The sequence below is a fragment of the Sorex fumeus genome, unplaced genomic scaffold (assembly GCF_029834395.1).
Source record: "Sorex fumeus unplaced genomic scaffold, SorFum_2.1 ptg000009l, whole genome shotgun sequence".
NCBI lineage: Eukaryota > Metazoa > Chordata > Mammalia > Eulipotyphla > Soricidae > Sorex > Sorex fumeus.
The window spans coordinates 17,841,992-17,865,866 of NW_026606066.1; the positions used below are offsets into that span (position 1 = coordinate 17,841,992).

Below are 23,875 nucleotides of genomic sequence, written 5' to 3' on the forward strand. Positions count from 1 at the left end.
ATATTTATCGTTGTTATTCATATACATTAGATGAACTAAAACTTAAGTAAATTACTTTCTAGTAAATTAAGTAGCATTATATTAAATAGACAGCAATCAGGTATCTATTGGTATATTTCTGTGATACATTTCCAACTCCCTAATACTAAGAATTGTTTCTGTTCTGATCGGGTTGCTATTTCTCTTTTAACTGGTTAGCCTATATTCCTCTTAGACCCTCATCATGGGATCCTTCTTGGATTCTACTGATGCCTCGTTGGAATTACAGCATCAGCAGCAGCTAGTCCTCAGAGTTATTCCTCTTTCCATTTCTACCTGCACAATGACCAGCGGCTTTCCCCACTTACTAGGTAGTAAGGTAAGTGGGGAAAGATCAGGTAAAAGATCCCACAGTTTTTAATTCTTTCTGAATCTCAGCGCCCTGGGTCTTTTGGCTAGTGACCTCAGCATTCTGTCCACATGTAGAAAACTCAGGAATGGTTTTGAAAACACTCTTTTCATAGAAAGTAACTGGGACTGAATTCAATGATGCTAAAGTTTCCAGACATGTAGCAGTTCAGGAATAAAAGCTTGAATTAAAATAGCACTACAAATTCAATAGGGCTGAAGTGACAGCACAGTGGGTAGGGCATGTGCCTTACACGCAGGCAACATGGCTGACTGGAATTCGATTCCTCCACCCCTCTCAGAGAGCCTGGCAAGCTACTGAGAGTATCTCGCCCGCACAGCAAAGCCTGGCAAGCTACCCGTGACATAATCGATATGCCAAACACAGTAACAATTGTCACAATGGAGACGTTACTGGGCCCGCTTGAGTAAATCAATGAACAACGGGAGGACAGTGACAGTGACAAATTCAATAAAAAAATTGTTCTTTATTATATGTGTAAAATATGTGTATAGCTTTTGTTGCTGTGAACTGTTGTTTCTGGAAACCTAAAATATTGAACTGATATAAAAGATGATAAATAAATGACAGTGGAATCAAATACATGCTTCTCTGCTTTTTCGGTTAACTTTCCTGAGTTTACAATGTTTTTTGTTCTTTCATAATATCTAGGTAAATATTGGGGGGTGTGGTTTGGGCCAGAGGTGGCAATAGTCAATGCTTACTCTGTCATTGTGCTCAGGGATCACTTCTTGTCCTGCTCAGGGGACCATATATGGTTCCAGAGATCAAACCAGAGTCAGTCACATGTAAGGTAAGTGCCTGAACTCCGGTACCATATCTCCAGCCCCTGGAAAAAAAAATATTTAAAAAAAAAATCCAGCTCATTTTTTTTCCCCCTCCAAGAAGATCTTCATGATTCTGACAGGGTTGTCTGGTGCTACTGCTGCCTACTGATCCTATTTTGCACTCCTCATGCTGGACTGTCATTGTGGTTGCTTTGTTTTTAAAATAAATCCTTTTCTTTATCTTCAATTGTGAACACGTGAGCAGGTGCTGACTTTAGCCTTTCTGCTTTTCTCAGGCACAGCACAATGGTTAGAAACAATAGCCATTCAATATACACTGACAAAATGAAAAAAAAGAAATGGCCACATTGAAACCAGCCAGGTGCAGTTTGAAAGATTATTGCTCCAGATTGAATTGTGTCTTCTCAAAATATTAACATGTTACATCCCTGGCCCCCAGGTGAATGCATCCTGAACTGGTGCCTTTAGGAGATAAGTGGATTTAGATGAGGTTATAAGGGCAGGGAAACTCAGAGGGGAGGGGAGCTCTTTCAGAAGATGCCACACCAGTCTGATTACCCCCACTCCAAGCCTTGGGAGGGCACAGCAGGAAGTCAAGCCAGAGGAGATCCCTGAACTCCACCTAGCTGGCAGAGTTCCAATCTAAAAGAAAGCAAACCTGTGCACTTAAGCCATTCAGTCTATTGTATTTGGTCCTGGCAGATAAAGCTAAGTAATACTACTGCACACTGGGATTAAATTATTTTATGTGATCATTAATCTGATCATTATAGCTATTCAAATCCTTGAACAGTGGGTGTTTGGTTATTTGAGGTGGGGTGGGAAATTTTTTCAGATTACTTGCTTTGTGGAGCAGGGAGAATCTTCCCAGCAGTGAATAGGAACCTGGGAAACCCTGCCCCTAAGTCACTCCTGATAATACACGGGCAGGTGGTCCCAGTCAGATGAGGCCATGCTCAGATCCTACAATTTGGTGCTATTTGGACCCTGGGGTGAGATCACCAGGGCCACCCTGGAGTCCGCACGTATTGGAGTGAGTAAGACTCAGAGTTTCACCTCCAATCCTTTGACCTATTTCTCCAATCCAAGTCCTTTTTGGTTTCTTCATGTTTTTCTTTTCTAAAATAAGGGTCAGATAAGTGCATTTAGAGGAGATCATTTTTCTATATAATTTTTTCTTCCTTCTCTCCAAATTTGAGGCATAATTTTTGGGGCTTTTTGGTAAATGAAGAAGCCTGACATAAACATAATCTGTTAAAAAAATAAACTGACTTTGCAGAATAATAATTAACCAACAGGGGGCAGGAGCAATAGTACAGCGGGTAGGGCATTTGCCTTGCACACGGCTGACCCGGATTTGATTCCCAGCAATCCATATGGTCCCCTGAGCACCACCAGGAGAAATTTTTGAGTGCGGAGCCAGAAGTAATCCCTGTGTATCGCTGGGTTATGATTCAAAAAAAGCAAAAAAATATAAATAAATAAAAGAAAAATAAATTAACCAACAGGGAAAAACAAGTGACCCAGGGATTGTGTCATCCATTATAAATCACCAGGTTTCCTTTTTCTTTCCCTTTAGAGATGGCATTCATTGAGAATCCAATATGTTCTCATGTTACTTGCAATTTGCTGGAAATTATATCTTTGTTTTGTTTTGGGGGCATACCCAGTAACACAAAGTCTGCTGCCCCTGTGCTTGGCTGTCCCCACCAGGGGCCCCTTGGAGGGGGAAGGGTTGAGTTTCCCTCTCCACCCCTAGCAGAGTCCTGGTAGCTGAAGACCTCTGAAATCCAGTCACAGCCATGCTTAAGAACATTCTCAACATGCTCCGACGAGCCTCACGCATGAAGGAGCCAGCAGAAGAACCCAGGTGTGTGGGACCTGAGGCTGAGATCTCCAAGCCTGCTTGGATCAGGACTGGGTCTCCTCCACCCAGATCCCCCATCTTCCAGTAGCTAGGCATTACACCCACCAACTGCCCCTGGCACCATGTAATCCCATCAATGGTCAAGACCTAGAGACTATAAAACCAAGCTCCTGGGAAGCGAATTCTTATTGTCTAGTTCTCACTCTCGGAGAGCCCGGCAAGCTACAGAGAGTATCCTGCCTGCATGGCAGAGTCTGGCAAGCTCCCCATGGCGTATCCGATATACCAAAATTCAGTAACAGTGATGGGTCTCATTCCCCTGATCCTGAAAGAGCCTCCAATGTGGCACTTGCTAAAATCTCAGAGCTAGGATGAACAGAGACATTACTGGTGCCTGCTTGAGGAAATCGATGAACAATGGGATTACAGTGATACAGTGATACCCAGTAATGCTCAGGGTTTACTCATGACTTTTTGCTGAGATATCACCCCTTGGAGTGCTTGAAGGATGATGTGTGATGCCAGGGATCAAATCAGGATCAGCAGCATACAAAGCAAGCACCTCGCCCCTATATTATCTCTCCACCCCTGAATCTTAATTTTGTTTGTCATAAAATTGAGAACATATTTAAGGTCTCAGGAGAACTCCATAATTTATTATTTATTTATTCAATAACTAATTATTGTGTACTGTAGAAATAAAATTTTATGTAGAAAGTCAATTTAAGCTAATTTCTTTCCAGCACTGTTTGGAGACTGAGGCCTTATCTGGTGAATTTAAAGGTAAGGTAAAGGTAAAGGCCCTCCCGTTGATCGTCGATTTGCTCGAGCGGGCCCAGTAACGTCTCCATTGGAGACTTTGTTGTTACTGTGTCTGGCATATCGAATACTCTCGGTAGCTTGCCGGGCTCTCCGAGAGGGGCGGAGGAATCGAACTCAGGTCGGCCATGTTGGCCGCTTGTAAGGCGAACGCCCAAGCATAACAATGAAGTGGATTATGTGATCAATATTTACACTACAAATTTTATGGATAAGTAACCTGTTAAAAACTGGGGAAACTCAACGTGTTGGTCACTGTTTCCTCCCCCCAAATAATAACATTTAAAACAATTTATACCACTATTAGAAATGCCAAAGTATTTTAACACAAAATAACCAAAGAACATGATTTCAGCAAGACTAATGAATGATTTTCAAAGCACTATAATTATTTTTATGGGGAAGAATATCCACTGTATTCTTTATTGTTTTTTCAACCAAGGCTAGTGAAGCTTTATTAGAAAATCTATCTCTGGATTAACTAGAGAAAGGTCTTCCATCTCTCCCTGTATTGTTCCTGAAAGTTCCACTTTGATTTTCCTTGTTACTATTCAAAGTCCCTTCTTTTACAATTCTCAATACTTAGGAATTCTTAAGGCTAGTTATTGAAACAAAAATCAAATTTAGTTAAACCCATAGTACCTGGACTCATATGCAATTATGTTTACTTCTGTTAATCCTTTTGGTACAATGACTAATTTATATTTCCACATTTATACTATGTTATATACCTATATGATGAATATAAACCAAGATCAAAAAATATAACAAAACTTACATGTATGGACCTAATGAAACTGCCCTTGTCATTACAATCCCAAGAATTATAGTTGTTAAGAGTGTTGAAATAAGAGAGATCTGTAAAAGAAAATATAAAATTACCATCAGTTTAGAATAGTTTGTTTTGCTGGAAATATTAGGTGTTTCTCCTTTCACTTCAATAAACTTGTGTATTTTTTAGAGAGTGACACATTAGTGATCTCTCACATGCAAGATATAAAGGTACATCACAGTGATATAATGAATACCCAAAGACAATGGAAACCGAAAGAGAAACCTGGTATGCAGTAAGAAACATGCCAATGAAGAGTCTGGGAATAGGACAGAGACATCTGTGATATAGGGAAGCATTCAATAGGAGGAGGAGATAGTGTTGAAAGGTGATAAAATGTTATGTATGAAATGCTATCAACAACAGTACTATAAACCACTGGGTAAAAACATTTGTACAAGCAAACTGTGGGCAAGAGGCAAATAGGGAAGGGGAGGCAGTAGACAGTGGTGAAAGGATCACTGTCACTGTCAAACACTGTCCTCCCATTGTTCATCGATTTGCTCCAGCGGGCCCAGTCACGTCTCCATTTTGAGACTTGTTACTGTATTTGGCATATTGAATACATCACGAGTAGCTTGTCAGGCTTTGCCATGCGGGGGAGATACTCTCAGTAGCTTGCCGGGCTCTCCGAGAGGGGTGGAGGAATCGAATTCGGGTCGGCCATGTTGGCTGCGTGCAAGGCAAACGCCCTACCTGCTGTGCTATCGCTCCAGCCAGTGTCTGAAATATTATCTGACTGAAACTCAACCATGAATAACTTTGTAATTTCACAGAGACTGAATTAAAAAATTAAATATATAATTATTCAATAGTTTATAGGCTACTATTCATAATCTCTCATAGACTCAAGTATATACGTTTATATCAGATTATCATCTTAAGCTTTTCTTTTAAATATGAAGCATGTATCACAGTGACTATTGTGATCTTGCTACATGATTTTAAATGATTTTAGTAGCTTCTTCTTATGCAGAACATGAAATGAGGTTTTCAAATTACATTATGAAAGTTGAAGTGAAATTGCTTTCTTTTTATTTCAAATCCTATTTTTTCTGCTTTTTTTGTGTGCCTTTTTTTCTGTTTTAATTTTAGCCCCTTATTTCCAACATAGCATCCCTAATCCCAATACACAGTGTCTCACATTAACTTCTTGGTGTCCCACTGCTTTTTTTCTTTCAGCTGTCTAATCTGAGATTCCATGTTTCCTTTGTGGTTTGGCCTTTGCTTCCAAGTTCCTCTTTTCTCTCTTTTCTAACTGGGTTAAAATATAAACTTCTCTGTGTTTGTGTAATCTGTATGCTCATTATATTAAGCTTGTGTTTCTGATTTTAATTTTTAATACAGGATGTTTTATACTATTTCTGAGAAGAAAAATACATAAGTGTTTTCACTTAACCAACATGTTATTAACATTATTGTGTGAGCGATTAGCTTATCTAGAAAGAAGATGCTACTGTGAATTCTCTGATTTACTGAGAAACAAAGGTATTAACCTTCCCACGGTCTTGCAGGTAATAAGTAGCAGTGCTAGATCAGATCTCAGACTAGATCACAGCCCTGTTTTGCTCATTCTAAAACTAACTTAGAGACAGCAATGTGGTGATTTTTTTTCCCCAAACAATACTCAATACTTACTAAGAGAACACTATAATATGAGGAATTTTCTTTTCAAATGAAATAGAAGGCGTTTCTAAGAATTCATGTTGCAATATCCCACACTATGGGAACAATATTAACAATTGGCAGATATAGTAATGACACTTAAAAAGATATTTTAGGGAAAATATTCCATTAATGATATGATATAATGTTTGCTCTGTTTTTACAAATGCCTTGTCTCCTGTTTTCAGAAGATTTATTCTTATACTGAACATGTCAAATGGAGCATAGCTCAATCATTTCAGAAAATTTACCACCAAAATATCCTTTTTTATTTATCTTGTTATTTTCTTAATGTCTGTCAGGGAAAGAAGCTAAAGTTGTGTAAATACTCTACAGTGTCATTTCTATCCTCTGCTCTGTCTGGGTTTGAGATTTCATAACTATGGATAATGATCGAAGTGAAAAGTAAAAGTTTACATTAAGAAAGGTCTATTTATGCCTAGTTTCTACGAATTTCGTGCTGTTTTAAATAATGAAGGTAAAGGTAAAGGTAAAGGCCCTCCCGTTGATCGTCGATTTGCTCGAGCGGGCCCAGTAACGTCTCCATTGGAGACTTGGTTGTTACTGTGTCTGGCATATCGAATACTCTTGGTAGCTTGCCGGGCTCTCCGAGAGGGGCGGAGGAATCGAACTCGGGTCGGCCATGTTGGCCGCTTGTAAGGCGAACGCCCTACCCGCTGTGCTATCGCTCCATTTCCCGAAATAATGAATTAATGTTTTATTTATTTTAGATGTTCTTTCCATCTCTATTCAGGTGATTTTTTTTTACATCTACAGAGACTTATCTTTTACTTACTAATACAGATATTTAAGCATTATGTATAATATTTCCTAACAAAACCAACATTAACTTTTTAGTATAGACACACTTTAACATTTGTAGACCTATTCAGATTGTCCTTTAGTTTTTAAAAATTTTCATTTTTTTATTCTTCTAAACTGTATATTTGTAATTTTGTAATTATGTAAATTTTTAAATTGTATTAACATAGAATTATTTATACCATTATTTGTAATGTATATGGGCTGGAGCGATAGCACAGCGGTAGGGCGTTTGCCTTGCATGCAGCCAACATGGCTGACCCAAGTTCAATTCCTCCGCCCCTCTCAGAGAGCCCGGCAAGCTACCAAGAATAACAAGCCCCCATGGCAAAGCCTGGCAAGCTACCTGTGACGTATTCAATATGCCAAACACAGTAACAAGTCTTGTGATGGAGACGTTACTGGGCCCGCTCAAGCAAATCGATGAACAACGGGAGGACAGTGGTTTTTGTAATGTATATATCTATTAAAAGATACATTGTGGGGCAAATGAGAGTATCTAGCAATTTACTTCTTAAAAATAGATTACAAAAATAACATGAATAATTTTTGAAAGTTTTCCATTGTATGTGGTACTATGTAGATATAGTATCAATAATATTTTGAGTAAAAATACAAATGTCATATTGTAGCACTGTAGCAATATCCTCCTGTTGTTCATCGATTTGCTCGAGTGGGCACCAGTAACATCTCCATTGTGAGACTTGTTGTTACTGCTTTTGGAATATTGAATATGCCATGGGGAGCTTGCTAGGCTCTGCCATGAGGGTGGGATACTCTCGGTAACTTGCTAGGCTCTCCAAGAGGGATGGAGGAATCGAACCCGGGTCATCTGAGTGCAAGGCAAATGCCCTACCTGCTGTGCTATCACTCCAGTACAAATGTCACATTAGAATAAAAATATAAAATACAGCCAGATAAAGAGTAAACTATGTAAATGAGCATATGTGACTTGTTGAACAATTGAGTTGGTTTCATTAGCAAGATATTAATATTTTCTATGGTATTTGTGTGAATCATAAATACTGATCAAATTTTCAACAATTAATTAATCAAATCACTATTTAAAATCACTTGACAAGCATGACAAACATTCTAATTTATAAATTTTTAGTGATTAAAGCTAGATAGCACAGTGGGTAGGGCGTCTGCCTTGCACGCAGCCAACATGGCCGACCCGAGTTCGATTCCTCCGCCCCTCTCAGAGAGCCCGGCAAGCTACCGAGAGTATTCGATATGCCAGACACAGTAACAACAAAGTCTCCAATGGAGACGTTACTGGGCCCGCTTGAGCAAATCGATGATCAACGGGAGGGCCTTTATGCTTATATATTACTATTTAATTTCAAATTGTCTAAACTACTCTATAAAATGATATTTTATACAGGAAATTAAATCTTGGATCAAGTATAGTTTCTTATATTTTATAAATTAAAAGCTGTTTATATCAGAATATTATTTAAAAAAGGGAGAGTACAGCATGCATCAACTAATAACCATCAGTTTTACCTGATAAACTAAAGAATTAACCATAGTTTAGTTTACTATAAACAAAGTGAAATTAATGATAATTAAGAATCTGGGCATAAAGCCAGAAGTGTGAAAAAAATTAATGCAGGTAACAAAATGTATCTCTGGAGCTAAAGCTAGAGCTAGTACAATGGTTAGGGTGTTTGCCTTGAACAAAGCTGACCCGCTTTTGATCCCCTGCACTACATGTGGTTCTCCGAGCCCCAGGACAGGTCTCTGAGCACTGTGCCAGGAGTAAGCCCTCAGCACCACTGAGTGTACCTCAGAAAAAAAAGAAAAGCATTAGTCATCATATTTAAATGGAAAACCTGGGGTTAGAAAATAACTCAGTGGCTAACGCTCTGCTGAGTCAGTCTGGAGTCCTGAACTCAATCCCCAGTATCACCCTATGTGCTGAGCACCATCCTGGATGTTCTGCTGACCATGACTCTGAGTACCACAAGGGATTTTTTGGTAACACTGTAACCAGATATGTCCAAGCACCAAAATCGGAATGCACACCCCCATGAGCACTAAAGGAAGTGCTAGCACCACAGCCAATTCAGTACGCTTGTGTGTGAGCACCAGGACTGATTGTGAAGAACACAATGGCACAGCGTGCAAGCACGACCACCAAGTGTGTGTGGAGAGCATTGGCGGAGAGAAGGGAAAGGGAAAATGTGAAAATAAATGAACAAATGTCAAAATTACCTTCCCCAGCTTTGCTATATCCCGGTACAAGGACAAAGGCAGAGTAAAGATGACAGTGGTTAGCACAATAATGAAGTGACGACCAATAAACAAGTTTTCAGGATCAACTAAAACACAACAAATTAAAACATGTTTATAGTTATGAAGAATATACTACTGATACAAGTAAATATTTGTACCACAAAACAAACCCCAACTAAATAGCAAATATGACCCGACGACAATGGTTTGAAGACTAAGTAAATTTCATAAAAACACACTGATTAAAACAGATATTATTTATAATGCTGTAGATATAAAATAACATGAAAGAATCTATAGTTTAAGACTAAAATATTTTACATTCAAATCTATTATTATTATTATTATTATTATTATTATTATTTTGCTTTTTAGATCACTCCTGGCATTGCACAGTGGTTACTCCTGGCTCATGCACTCAGGAATTACTCTTGGCGGTGCTTGGGGGACCATATGGGATGCTGGGAATCGAACCTGGGTCAGCCACATGCAAGGCAAACACCTTACCTATTGTGCTATCACTCCCGCCCCTTATTATTATTATTGTTTTGGTTTTGGAGTCATATCTGGTAGTGCTCAGGACTTACTAAAGGCTCCATTCTCTAGAGAACATTCAGATTATTTTAATAACCTCCTAATCAGTTTCCCGGCTTCCACCTTGCTTTGTCCACTTACAGTGTATCCATAACCTAGACGTTACAGAGCTCATTTCCAAAGATAAAAGCATTGCAACTTCTTGTCCAACTCCCCCCTAGTGTCTTCTTTTTGAAAGCTACATGAACATAGGGCATGTTCTACTTTTTGTTTTATTTTAAACTTTTGTATCCCAAGGAGATTTAGACAGTAAAACAAAATTTTTTAAAATTCAAGATTTATATAACAGTCACTATATTGCTATACTTTGGTTAAGAAAGATCTGATTTCTCTGAAGGAAAACAGGCTGAATTTTGGATTATGTTGCAGACTCTTGTCTATCAGAATGAGTAAGCAACCACTCAGTGGACGTGAATGTATGTGTGCCTCAAATAAGAATTATAAACATAAAATCAATATTAAAAGATTGGTACATTTTAGGGGCTGGAGCGATAGTACAGCTGGCAGGGTGTTTGCCTTGCAAGCAAGTAGCCGCTGGGTTCGATCCCTGGTATCCCTTATGGTCCCCCAAGCACCTTCAGAAGTATTTCCTGAGTGCAGAGCCAGGAGTTAACACCTACACATCACCAGTTGTCACTCAAGAAGAAAAAAAAGTGGGGGATACATTTTAAGCTGTGCTAATTACAGCTTTCATGTCAGAAACAAAATATTAATTTCAATGTAGACACTGGTGCTTTACAATTTGTAGCTTTTACTGAATTCATTCAGAGATCCTGTCATATTTTTTAAATTGCCCTCAAGTCTTTGTGGATTAATTTCTGCAAATTGCAAAGCATATAGGAGCCAAGTCTATAATGAGAGTAATTTTATAATTTTAAATATGTATCAGAGAAAGAGGAAAGAAACAAATACATTTCTCTGAAAAAAATGAGATTAATTTTCTTATATGGCATACAACATAAGGAAACTTCAAGAGGGATGAATTGTACACAAGCACGCATGTGTAATGCAATTGAGAAAGGCAACAGTTACTCATGAGCATTTGTTTAGCTGCATCATAACTAAACAATTATAAATTTCTGAATTAAAATGTGAAAATATCAGTTCAATTTCCTAAAAGCCTAAATTACACTACTATATATTTTTGTGAAAAGAATTTGAATTAAATTATTTGCATATCTACTTCTGTTTAAAGTAATCCTTTAAATTACTTCTACTAATGTTTTGTAGAAAACATACTTGCTGACCTAGATGAAAATCCTAGAATTGTACCTAGAAGCATAATAACTGATAATCTTAATTAGGGTAATGGACATTTTGCACTAATCACATAATGAGATATATTGCCTATACTGATCTAAAAGTATGTGTGAGTAAAAATGTTAAATGTTAATATAAAATAGAGATATTAAAATTATAAAAATTACTAAAATTGCACAGAACATTACATTGTTTTCCAGTGTACAATCTACTAATTTAGTATTTGTGTGCATTCTTGAAACAACTGATCAGCCTTCATACACAGCTAACTTTAATGTTTACTGTCTTAACAACTTTTAAGTCTACCCTAAAATACTACTGATTATAATTATCATGCTTTATAGTACGTTTCCATGATTTATCTTTTTTATAACTAGATGTTTGATGGCTGTGGATATAGTTGCACAGTAGGGAAGTTGTCTTGCATGCGTGAGAGCCTAGTTTGATTCCTAACAGACCCCCTCTGCCAAAAAAAGATATAGTTGGAAATTTGTACCTCTTAATCCTCTTTACCCATTTTTCCCACCCTTCAATGCCCTTCCCCTCTGGAAACTATCATTCTTGTTTTTGTAACTACGGTTTTATTTATTTTTTTTCACTTTTTATGATACTTATAAATGAAATCATATAATTTGTCTTTCTATGACTTATTTTACTCAGCATTAATTATCTCCTAGTCATTCATATTGTTACAAATTAGATTTCATTGCTTTCTATAGCTAAGTAGCGGTACATTGTGTGTGTGTATGAGTGTGTGTGTGTGTGTGTATGTGTGTGTGTGATATCATATATTCTTTATCTATTCACCGAGGAATGGATATGAAGGTTGTAAAATACATTAGCTATTCTAAATAATGCCATGATAAACAAAGGAATAAAGATTTGTGTTTTCATTTTCTTTTTGAATAAATACCCAGAAGAAAAACTGCGAATAATGTGACAGAATATTGAATTTTTTTTTCTTTTTGGGTCACACCCAGAAATGCACAGGGGTTACTCCTGGTTCATGCACTCAGGAATTACTCCTGTCAGTGCTAGAGGGACTATAGGGGATGCTGGGAATCAAACCCGGGTCAATCATGTATAAGCAAATGCCCTACCCGCTATGCTACCGCTCCAGCCCCAGAATATTGAAATTTTGAAAATTTTAAAATCACTATACATTCTAATTCTTATATCAACATTTCTCATTACTTTGACTTGTTTGAAGAATTAATACTTTGGTTATTAGAAAAATTATAAGCAATAATCCATTTGTCAGCTTAAGACATTTCAGGGGGATATTATAGCTGTATATTAAGAAATTTAGAATTATTAAATTTAGAAAAATAAAGAAGTTTATTTACTTCTAAATAAATTGACATCACATTATACTTTATAAGATATACAAGCGGAGTGTACATTATAAAATCTCACATTCAACAATTGTCTAGAAATTGACAAAAACATAGTTTTTATTTTTCAGGATGATCTCATTTATATGTGGTACATATAATACTGGATGAGTAAATTTATTGTAGTAAAAAAGGAAGGCCTAGATTGCTCTTGATCCTGATAGAGAGGAGACAGAGAAGGTAAGAAATCAAGGTTGGTAAAAGAGAATAGGATGTAATGGATGAACAGGCAACAGGTCTTCGGTGATACCTGTGATATGAGTGAGCGGTACAGCCATATATACGAAACAGATACTCAACAAAACTGAAGATATGAGGTAAAACCTCAGCCACGGAAACTTTATAATACTCCTCTTAAGTTGATAGACAAGGATGGGGTGGGGGCTGGGGTGGGGAGGGAATATGGGAACACTTGTTTGACACTGGTGGTGGGACTGAATGTTAAAATAATATATGCACAAAACTCAACTATAAATAATTCTATAAATTACAGTTCTTTAATAATAAATAAATAAATTAAGAGTATAATGTTTTTGGCTTTTGTGATCTATTTTTAAAGGCCACTTTCTACTATTATATAATTAATAACTAGGAAGAGAATTTAGAAGGGAAATTATGCCTCATCTATGATTCTACAAGCATACATACAAATATTATTCAAGTATGCACTGTAGCACTGTCCTCCTGTTGTTCATCGATTTACTCGAGCAGGCACCAATAACGTCTCCAATGTCACCAGTAACAGTAACTTGTTGTTACTGTTTTTGGCATATCGAATACGCCATGGGGAGCTTTCCAGGTTTGCTGTGTGGGCAGGATACTCTCAGTAGCTTGCCAGGCTCTCTGAGAGGGGCAGAGGAATTGAACCCAGGTCGGCCACGTGCAAGGCAAATGCCCTACCTGCTGTGCTATTGCTCCAGCCATTCAAGTATATCACTCCATTATTCAAGTATATAATTCACAATTAAAGATTAATAAAAATTTATATTTAAAATGTTTATCTCAAAAAATATAAATTCTGCTCCATCCATATTTTCAATGGATTTTCTTCAAAAGAATACTGACCCTCCTTTAATAGAAAATATTCCTATGTGTTAATATAAGAAAGTGTCTCAATACAATGATAAGAAAAACAACAGCATATTATGGGACGCATATAGAATATTCTCTCATATGAATATTTGAAGTTATAGGCATTTTTACTCTGAAAACATACATAATTAATGGAAATAAAGGAAAGAAGAAAGGCAGTTGTTGGAGGACTGTCCAAATTTGATTGTCCTGAAAGAGATTATAAAAGTTTTCTATCATTTCCATTTATAAGTCTTTTCTAAATGACTTTTTTTCTAACACATGAGTATTGCTTGTCAAATACATAATTAGTTGATCACAGTCAGTAACAGTCCTCCCGTTGTTCATTGATTTGCTCGAGCGGGCCCAGTAACGTCTCCATCATGAAACTTGTTACTGTGTTTGGCATATCGAGCACAGCGGTAGGGCGTTTGCCTTGCGCACAGCCAGCCTGGCCGAGCCAGGTTTGATTCCTCCGCCCCTCTTGGAGAGCCTGGCAAGCTACCGAGAGTATTCAATATGCCAAACACGGTAACAAGAAGTCTCACAATGGAGACGTTACTGGGCCCGCTCGAGTAAATCGATGAACAACGGGAGGACAGTGTTTTGTTTTTGTTTGTGTTTGGCATACCAATACGTCATAAATAGCTTGCCAGGCTCTGCCGCGCGGGCGAGATACTCTCGGTAGCTCGCTGGGCTCTCTGAGAGGGGCAGAGGAATCGAACTCGGATCGGCCACGTTGGCCTCTTGTAAGGCAAAAAGAATTTTATGTCATATATTTTTATTTAAGAAACTTAGTGAAAAGTTTCATTAGTAACACTGGTTCAGTATAAGTAAGGCAAGGGCCTTAGACCCTGTACTATTTTTCTGGGCCCTAATTTTAATTTTTATAGCACTTTAGGTAACAGAGTTATACCAGTGTTAATTTACAGTATTAGTGCATGAAATTTCTAGACTCCACAATGAATTGATAATCAATTTACATGTGAATATTTTCCTCTTTTATTTAAAATTTACATAATTTGATTAAACATTTTTAATCTGTTTTTATTAAAAGACCATGATTTACAAAGTTGTTCATAATGGAGCTGTTTCAGGCATTTAGTGTTCCAACCCCACCAGTGTGACCTTCCCTCCAAAAAATTTACATAATTGGAAAATTTGAGTAAATGAGACAATTATTGTATAAATAGTGTCATAACTGCCCCATTTTACTTAATATTCACTGTACTAATATGAGCTAAGTTTATGAAACCAAATTGGGAAGTTGAGGGCTAGGACAGAAGGTTCAGACCATTCATGGTAACAGTATTAATAAATGAAAGTATTGTATAAGTCCACTGTATGGTAAGCACTGTGTACATTATCCTTTTTTTAAACTCAGTAACTCTACGCATCAGAAATATCAAAGTTTTCACTTAGAGATGAAAAGACTAGAACTCAAAGTGGGCATTAACCTTCTCAAGAACAGCAGATCCTTAGAAAGCAGTGGGTCTATAGTTTGATTTTTTAGATTTCCTGATTTCAGATTTCTCCAGACCCTGTGAGAGGAACAGGAAAAATTTCTTGCCCTAGATTTTTCTTTATTTTATTTTTGTATGTCTTCAGAACAGGCTGAAGAGATAACACAGCGGTAGGGTGTTTGCCTTGTGCACAGCCGGCTTGGCCCAGCCAGGTTCGATTACTTTGCCCCTCTCGGAGAGGCCAGCAAGCTACTGAGAGTATCTCGCCTGCACTACTCTCGCCTGTGCGGCAAAGCCTAGCAAGATACCCGTGACGTATTCAATATGCCAAACACAGTAACAACAAGTCTCACGATGGAGACAGTTACTGGGCCCCCAGCAAATCCATGAATAACAGGAGGACAGTGCTACAGTGTTTCAGAACAAATGATTCAAGAACTGAAAATAAGTACTTTTTACATCAATCCAACTACAACAGCAACTGTAGAGCTAGGTCACATTCCAATATGACTTGAGAGTCTCTTTAAAGAAAGATCTTTTAATTTCTGAATTACTCAAATAATAATGATATGGTAAAAGCTGTAGTATTATGGTAGATGCTGTAATATTTATAGAGGCCTTTTTGTAGTCATCCCAAACCACCTAAATGTTGCTCAAGTATTGTGTATTAGATAGACTGTTGTAAGCTCTGTGATGAAGCTGTTGTAAGTTATATGATGAAATATTCTTCAGCAGTTAAAAAATAAGAGCAAGCAACTAATATACTCAGATACATAAATTAAACTCTAATGCACTATGCAGTGACAGAAGACAGACTTGAAACAGTAGATAATGTATGGTATCATTTTTCTGGCATTCTGGAAAGGCAAAACTTGGGAGAAAAATCAGATCTGTGGTTGCTGAAGGCTGGAGATGAGGTTAACCAAAAAGCAGAATAGAAAAAAATATGGGAGAGGTGATAAAATTGCTTTGCATTTTGGTTGTGGTTGTGGTTATATGACTATAAAAATTTGTTAAAATAAGTATGATACATCAAAAAATATTAGACTATATTAGTTATACTCTGATGGAATAAAGGAAGGAAAGGTCTCTTTGCTTATTTAACAAATGGCATACAAAAATAATTTATGAGAGAATGCTCATAACAAGAGCAAGGCATATATAACAGAATATATTTAAAATATAAACCATTTAACATTATAACATCATATTAACATAATATAGTATAATGAATGAATGTTGGTAATACAAATTACTATTAACTAAGTATAATAATATATTTAAAAGTACATTAGGATCATAGATATTATTAGATATTTGAAGTCATCCAATTCCTCCATTTGCAAAAAATTTGCTTATAAATTATTATGAACCACATAACCCTCCCTGCCCTGAGCAGAGCCCTGGAAGCTAATGACCTCCGGAACCCAGCCACAGCCATGCTTAAGACCACTCTCCACATGCTCGGATGAGTCTCATGCATGAAGGAACTGGCAGAGGAACCCAGGTGTGCAGAACCCAGGGCTGAGATCTACAAGCCTACTCAGATCAGGACTGGGCCTCCTCCACCCAGATCCCCCATCTTCCAGTACTAGGCAGCTACATACTACAAATAACTATATAAAATAAATATGTTGACATACCTTCTGGAATTCTTTGAAAAACTTTGCTCAAAATATCTCCAGTTATTATGTTGTAACTTATCATAGCTATAAGAAATAGATTAAATAATAGTCACCAAACCAACAAACCATTTCAACTTGAAAGCAATCAGTTCCTACTTCCCTAAGACCTGCATAATTCAACTATTATCAAATATATGTTATATTTATCAACATGCATTTCAAATAACTGAACAAGAGGTTTATCAAAGAATATCAGTTTATATTACAGATAAACTTTTATTTAAAAACAGATACTTTACAGAATATCCTTAAGTAATAATGAACGTGGTTTGTCAATTAATATGTGATCTATTTTGCTTTTAAAATTCAGTCTCCAAATACATTTCCAGGAACACATGTATTTCTCAGTATAAGGAAAATATAGCAAAGAAAATTAAAGAAAATAAAGTAAATAAAATTATGAAGATTCCAAACATCCCCACATTTTAAAATGTAAGGTTTCCTTGAAAGTGTATTTTTAGCTTTTAGTAGCAATTAAGAAACAATTGGTGTGAGCAACAGATTTTGTATTACTGATTTTAAGCATAAAATCAATTTGGCCAATGGTGAAAGTTAGCATTTTACTTAAGAATTTCACAGTAAGAGTTTACCTCATTTAAAACTTTCACATTTTCACCATTATGTTACAAACTTTAAATAGCATGCTGACTTTGTCCATGAATCTTGAGCTTTATAAAAATATATTTTAACCTTAGAAGAGACTCTATTACTTCCCTTTTTATTTCAAGATTATTTAATTTTTCCAAAGTAGGAAAACACAGCCTAATCTAATAAAACCAACTCTCTATTTGATTAATTAACTCTATCAGAAAATTAACTAAAAAGATTTGGAAAAGAGGAGAGTTGAAAAAGTTAACACTCTGAAAATATTTCCACTAAAAATATTCTTTAATTACATGTAGTAACTATTTTACTCAGAAATGGTTTTTGCAAACAATTATGACACTCATCTTCACATTCATCTTACCTATGAAAGGATACAAAAACTGCAAAACAGAAAGGAAGAGATACCCTGGAAAGCCGAATGTTTTATTGACCAAAGATTGGTAAGTGTCAGTTCCAGAGAGTGTCCCTCCTTTTATCAACAAAACAAGGGAAAAATCTGTAGCAAAAATACAAACAAAAGTCAGATTATCTTTACTATAAAGTTGGTATGTTGGTGTGGAGAGGGCTCTTGAGCAGTGCTCACGGTGCTCTGTGGGATAACTTCTAGAGATACTCAGTCACAGAGAAAGGAAGTTTCGGTGCTTAGTGCAGAACACAGTACTGGGGTTGGGTACTCAAGCTCAGTTGGGTATACAATTTGTGGCCCTGAACCTGGCCTTCTGAGCACTGAGATATATCATTAAATATTTTTTTCTTAATATTTCGGCAATCACCATTGAGAAGGGAAATTTTAGATTTTAATTTAATGATGCTACAGTATTCCTATGGCAAGGCTTACTTTCCTTTCATAATGCATTACCTTTCATGAAACAGTGCTATTTCCAGTTACTTATATACAAATATACTTAAGCATATCTGCTGGATGAACTGGATGGAAGAGGGGAGGCAGATAAATGTCAACACATCAGTTTTCTTTTCCCTAACTGATCAAGAAGTAACTAGCAACAGGAAGTGGTTCAGGTGTCCAAGCTATCCAGAACCTGGGCATTTATGCATGGCATAAGCACTCAATGAGTAAAAAAAAAAGAATAAAAAACAAGCAAGCAAACAAACAACCCCCCCCCCAAAAAAAAAAAAACACCACCATGCATGCAGAACAAACTTTAGGAGATTCAGAAAATAAGATTGTTTACTTAATAATAGAATATGACTAGCATTAAAATTGAAGGTGCAAATGCCTAGATAATATATAAATAAAAGTTACTCTCTTCAGGTTTTTGTCTTCAACATTTTTTAATATCTCACTTTAAAAGACAGAAATAACAACTTTTAGCTGTATAATTTTGAGTTTACCTGACTTTCCTGAATCTCACTTTACATAGACTATAAGCAAATCTAGAAGCATCTATAAAGATTATGGTGCTTAAGTATCTATTGTACGGGCATGACATAAATGATATATGAACAACAATGTAGGATGTTTTGCCTATTTAAAAACTTAGTTTGATGGCTGTGTGATTGTAGTAAAAGTATTATATGTAGAGTCAATAAAAGATAATGTGAAACAGAGTACTGTGAATAGGGAGGGTGTTTGCCTTGCACATGGTTCATTGGGTTTGATCCCCAGCATTCCCGTGGCCCGTGAGAACCTTCAGAAGAAATGCCTGAGTGCAGAACCAGGAGTAACCCCTGAGCATCACTGGGTGTGGATCAAAAGCAACAATAAAAGAAAACACACACAAAAAAGACAATGATAACCACCATAAAAATTCTAATTCTAATTTAATACTTTCTAAATAAAATTAAATTCTAATTTAATACTTTCTGTGTACCTGGCCTTTTCCTAAATGCTTTAAAGATGTTAATTTGCTCAATCTTTGCTACTTTATATAGGTGCTATTATATCTGATTTAATGGGAAAAGAGGAGCAGAGAAGTTAATTGCCTGATTTCAGAGAGCCAGTAATGAATCAGGACTCAGCTTAATAATGGGACCTAGAATTCATGCACTTAATCACAAAATCCCAATTCTTCTGCCATATATCTGCTGTCTGTAAGCAAGTGATTTTAACCTTTGAAGTTAGCATTTTCTCCTACTAAGAACAGCACATGAATATCTATGTCAATGAGTCAGATAGGTTAAGTATAATGATTATTTTTTGCTCAGTAGCTATACAACACTCAGAAAATGTAAAGATTATCATTACAAAGTAAATTTTATGAATGTATCCACAAACTTCTCTTATTCTATCTTTTTTCACTTACAAACATCCACCACTTCAGTCAGACTGAATTGTTACCAATTTTTATAATTTTATCCTTTCCATCTTTTTACATGTCCATATTTTTATTCTCAAAGGAAACTCTCTCATTTTTATACCCCTCACTCAACTTTTCCATAAACACTCCGGTGGAGGAGTCTTCTCTTTCCTCAAACAGGATGACTTCTCTGAACATGAGTTAAATGGCAGTACCCTTTCTTATCATCATAAACATGTTTTTATTATGACATTGTATGCTTGTCTGCTTAAGAAAATATTGTGAACTTCATACTTCAGGGATACAATTTTTCACTGCTACAATGGTAACAGTTGATATATAGGTTGAATGAATCAATAATCAATAAAGCACAATGATAACTGTGTATGTATCTGAGTGAGATGTAATAATGTAAATAACCTAATAAATGGATTTCAAATATTCCAAAAGTACAAAGTACATAGAAACAATTTTTTTCTTTTATATGAAATTTTAAAAAGCTTCAAAGAAGACTGTTTATCTTTGATGTATATGACACAATTTTATCAGGTATAGAAGAAAAAGAATGTCCAGCCTGGAGTGCTATTTATAGATGGCAGAAGAAAGTTTATTCTATATGGGGAACAGAACCAGAATAAATAGAGTAGATGGTATGTATATTTTTGGTGACAGGGATAGAGAAGATAGAGCAATTGGGAATGAAACTTAAAAAAAAAAGCTGGTCAAACTGGAAGTAATTTGTTATTTTTCTCCCTTTATTACCTGTATCTTTGATCATTCATTGTATGTTTTGATTAGAGGAATGAGGCTGGGGTTTTAGAAATGCAACACTTGTGGTAATATGGAGGGACTGATAAGTATAAATAGGCATGGAAAGAAGAAAAATTGCAGAGCAGCATTTCGGCCAAGACTAAGGAATAAAGCTTTGAATAAAGAAGATGGGGGGATATTCCATGGGTGTTATGAATTGTCTGTGAAAACCTATGTGGTTGGGATGAGACTACTGACAGTTTTAGGAAAGTTCTAAATACACCACTTACAGTTAACAATTTAGTGTGGATTACCAATTTCAATATAAGTGCTTTGCCTGTAAGGGAATGCCCTGCCACAGGGGCAAGGTGGGATGGGGGGACAGGGGGTGGGAGGGATGCTGGGACCCGTGGTGGTGGAGAATGGGCACTGGTGGAGGGGTGGGTACTTGATCATTGTATAACTGAAACCCAAGCACAAAAATTTGTAAGTCTATAACTGTACCTCATGGTGTTTCATTAATAAAAAGAAAATAAAATAAAAAACTAAAAAAATTTTAAAAAGAAAAAAAGAAAAAAAAAGTTTCAGAAATCTCAGAACAGGGAGGTAACTCAAAAGGCTGGACAGCAGGCACTGTATGTGAGAAGCTTGGGTGGGGTATGATTCTTGGCACTTTATGGTCCCCCCAAAACCATCCATAGGGAGCAACCCTGGTAAATGAGCTGCCAAGTACCACTGGGGATGGTCCAAAATCAAAGACCAAACAAAAAAGAGTTTTAGAAATTTTAGTTTTAGAAATGTCAGTCTCATTTGGAATATAAAGTGAAAATCTTAATCCCTAGAGTAATGTTTGCTCTTTAACAAGGACATTTTCTTTCAAGTCATTACATATGCATGGGCAGTAAAATTTTAAGTATTCTGATTAAAGTGTAAAAAAAAGAATTAAAAATGAAAATAAAATTTACAGTGGTAAATTTTTTTTATTAAAAATTTTTTTAATAGTGAAACATCATGAGGTACAGTTGCAGACTTACACATTTTTGTGCTTGGGTTTCAATTATACAATGATCAAATACCATCCCTCCACCAGTGCCCACTTCCCACCACCACGGATCCCAGTATCCCACCCCCATCCCCTCCATCCCACCCTGTCTCTGTGGCAGGGCATTCCCCTCTGTTCTCTCTCTCCTTTTGGGTGTTGTGGTTTGCAAAAGAAACATTAAGTAGCAATCATGTTTGGTCTATAGTCTACTTTCAGCATGCTTCTCCCATCCTGGGAGGATCCTCCCAACACCTTTATTTGGTGTTCTCCTCTTTATCTGAGCTCCCTTTTCGCCTAGTATGTGGGGTTGGCCTACACATCATGGAGTAAAATTCCTGGTACTAATCTCGGCCATTCTTGGGTGTTAGTTTCCTATTTTGTTACTTTATGTTCCCCAGATGAATGCAATCTTTCTATATCTATCCCTTTCTTTCTGAGTCATTTCGCTTTCCATGTATACTACTTTCCATGTAGTATACAGTGGTAAATTTTATAATTCATTTTTGTTCCTCAACATTTCTCAGATAAAAAGAGAATTTAGGAAAACTACGTGTTAAATGGGATAATATATTTTTAAGACCTTTAAAATACACAAAATAACTCAAGGCAAACAACTATGCATTTACAATATTTTAAGGAGTTATTCAGACCTGCTTGCTGCTCTGCCTTTCCAGGTATGGCTGGTCTCCTCCAAAGGACATCAATGGGCCTAATCTGAAACTGGAGGGAGACCTCCTCCTTACTGGCTAGATCCCCACAGCCTCCACACCCAACCTGTGCCATATAAACAGAACCCACATAATTTTCCTGTAGTGATAGAGCTACATAGCAAATTACATATTGCACATGGTTATTCTTCTTGTTACGGACATCTTAGGATTGGTGTTGGAGCATTGTATTCCTAAAACAACTCTATTAAGAAAAACTTTGTACATCAGAATGTCTTAACAAGAATTAAAATGAAAAAGAATAATCTACAGTGTATAAAGTGTGCTATTTTAACTTAAAACTTAAAACTTAAAACTACTAAATTCTTAGATGAGAGATATATATGTATATATATTTAATTTTTCTACATACCCATTTATAATGTGTTCAAATGTATACAACACACATAGGCCATGGTTGTGATATTTGGGTAGAAATTAATTGATTTTCAATGCTCACTTACTGGAAAATAGGAAATTAAAATGACAAGGGTAATTCCCCAGATGGAACAGTGATACAAGCTGTCACAACTAGAATGCAATTTATAAAACACCATCATATCAAAATAAATACAAACACATGGAAACTAGATTACTAAATAATGGCTGTATACTACAGATTAAGAGCTATCTTGAGTGTAGAAGCAGTAGGTCTGAGAGTAGGAGTTGTAAGAAAGCAGAGGACTGAGAAGACATCCTAGGGGTCAGTGTGAATGACAGAGGTCCTAGTTCCATTCTACGCAGCACATTCTCCTAAGCACCATTGGGGTGAAGCTGGGAGGCCTCTGGGCACTGTATTGTAAGGCCCTGCTGGTCTCTGGCATCACTGTGGTGGTCCAGGTGGTCTCCAGTATCAAAGACACTGAACAGCAGCACTTTGTGCAGTCTTAGCATTCAACCATCAGGCAGAGAATTGCCAGAAATGGCTCCAGGATACCCGTGGCACTGCTTGGGAGAATTCCACAAATAAACAGAAAATAAAACAGGGCAGTGAGGAATGGGGGATCTTGGCTCGAATTTTATATATCTTATAGGCTTCTCTCTCACTCAGGGAAAAAAATTAAATTGTGGGTTAGTATTGGAACTTTGAGATTTTATGATATGGCACGTTGTTCAGAATATCAAGAGCAGAACTGAGAAAGAGGTTCTTGGGGCAGGTGACTCCCTCAATAAATCCCCTCAGAAGAAGTGGTGTGAGAGGATAGACAGGGCAGGAGAAATGCTCAAAAAGGATGTGGTCTCACATGGAGGACAGCTGCAAACCAGTTGAGTAGAGGTGGTGCTTTGGGGCTCCAACTGTCACACACCTTGGTCCCCTCTCAAAGAAATTCCCTGTTTCCCAGTCAGTGAGAATGGAAAAAAAAAAACCAAAACAGCAGCTCTGGGGTTTCTATCAGTCATTGGCTCCCAGGTCTGGGGAATGGTAACTGGGTAGCCATAGTGTCACAGAAAAGGTCACTCCCTTGAGACCCAAGTAAATACACCAGAGAAAGGAACAGCTGAAATATTTTGTCCCATTTGGTAAAAGAGCATCGAGGGGCCCACTCATCAGCACTACAACAGCACCAAGCACTGCTGGTGACATCTGCTTATGGTTTTATT

At 36.8% G+C, this 23,875-nt stretch overlaps 1 protein-coding gene across 1 annotated transcript in view; it reads right to left on the reverse strand.

Moving 5' to 3' along the window:
* SLC38A11 (solute carrier family 38 member 11) overlaps positions 1 to 23,875 on the reverse strand; it is a 68,785-nt gene that overhangs the window by 41,818 nt on the left and 3,092 nt on the right. Inside the window, exons 4-7 of the mRNA XM_056110372.1 lie at positions 17,878 to 18,012; positions 16,869 to 16,934; positions 9,423 to 9,529; positions 4,662 to 4,741 (exon numbers count right to left, since the gene is read on the reverse strand). Of these exons, the coding sequence (XP_055966347.1) occupies positions 4,662 to 4,741; positions 9,423 to 9,529; positions 16,869 to 16,934; positions 17,878 to 18,012 (388 nt within the window). The remainder of the gene's footprint in view (positions 1 to 4,661; positions 4,742 to 9,422; positions 9,530 to 16,868; positions 16,935 to 17,877; positions 18,013 to 23,875) is intronic.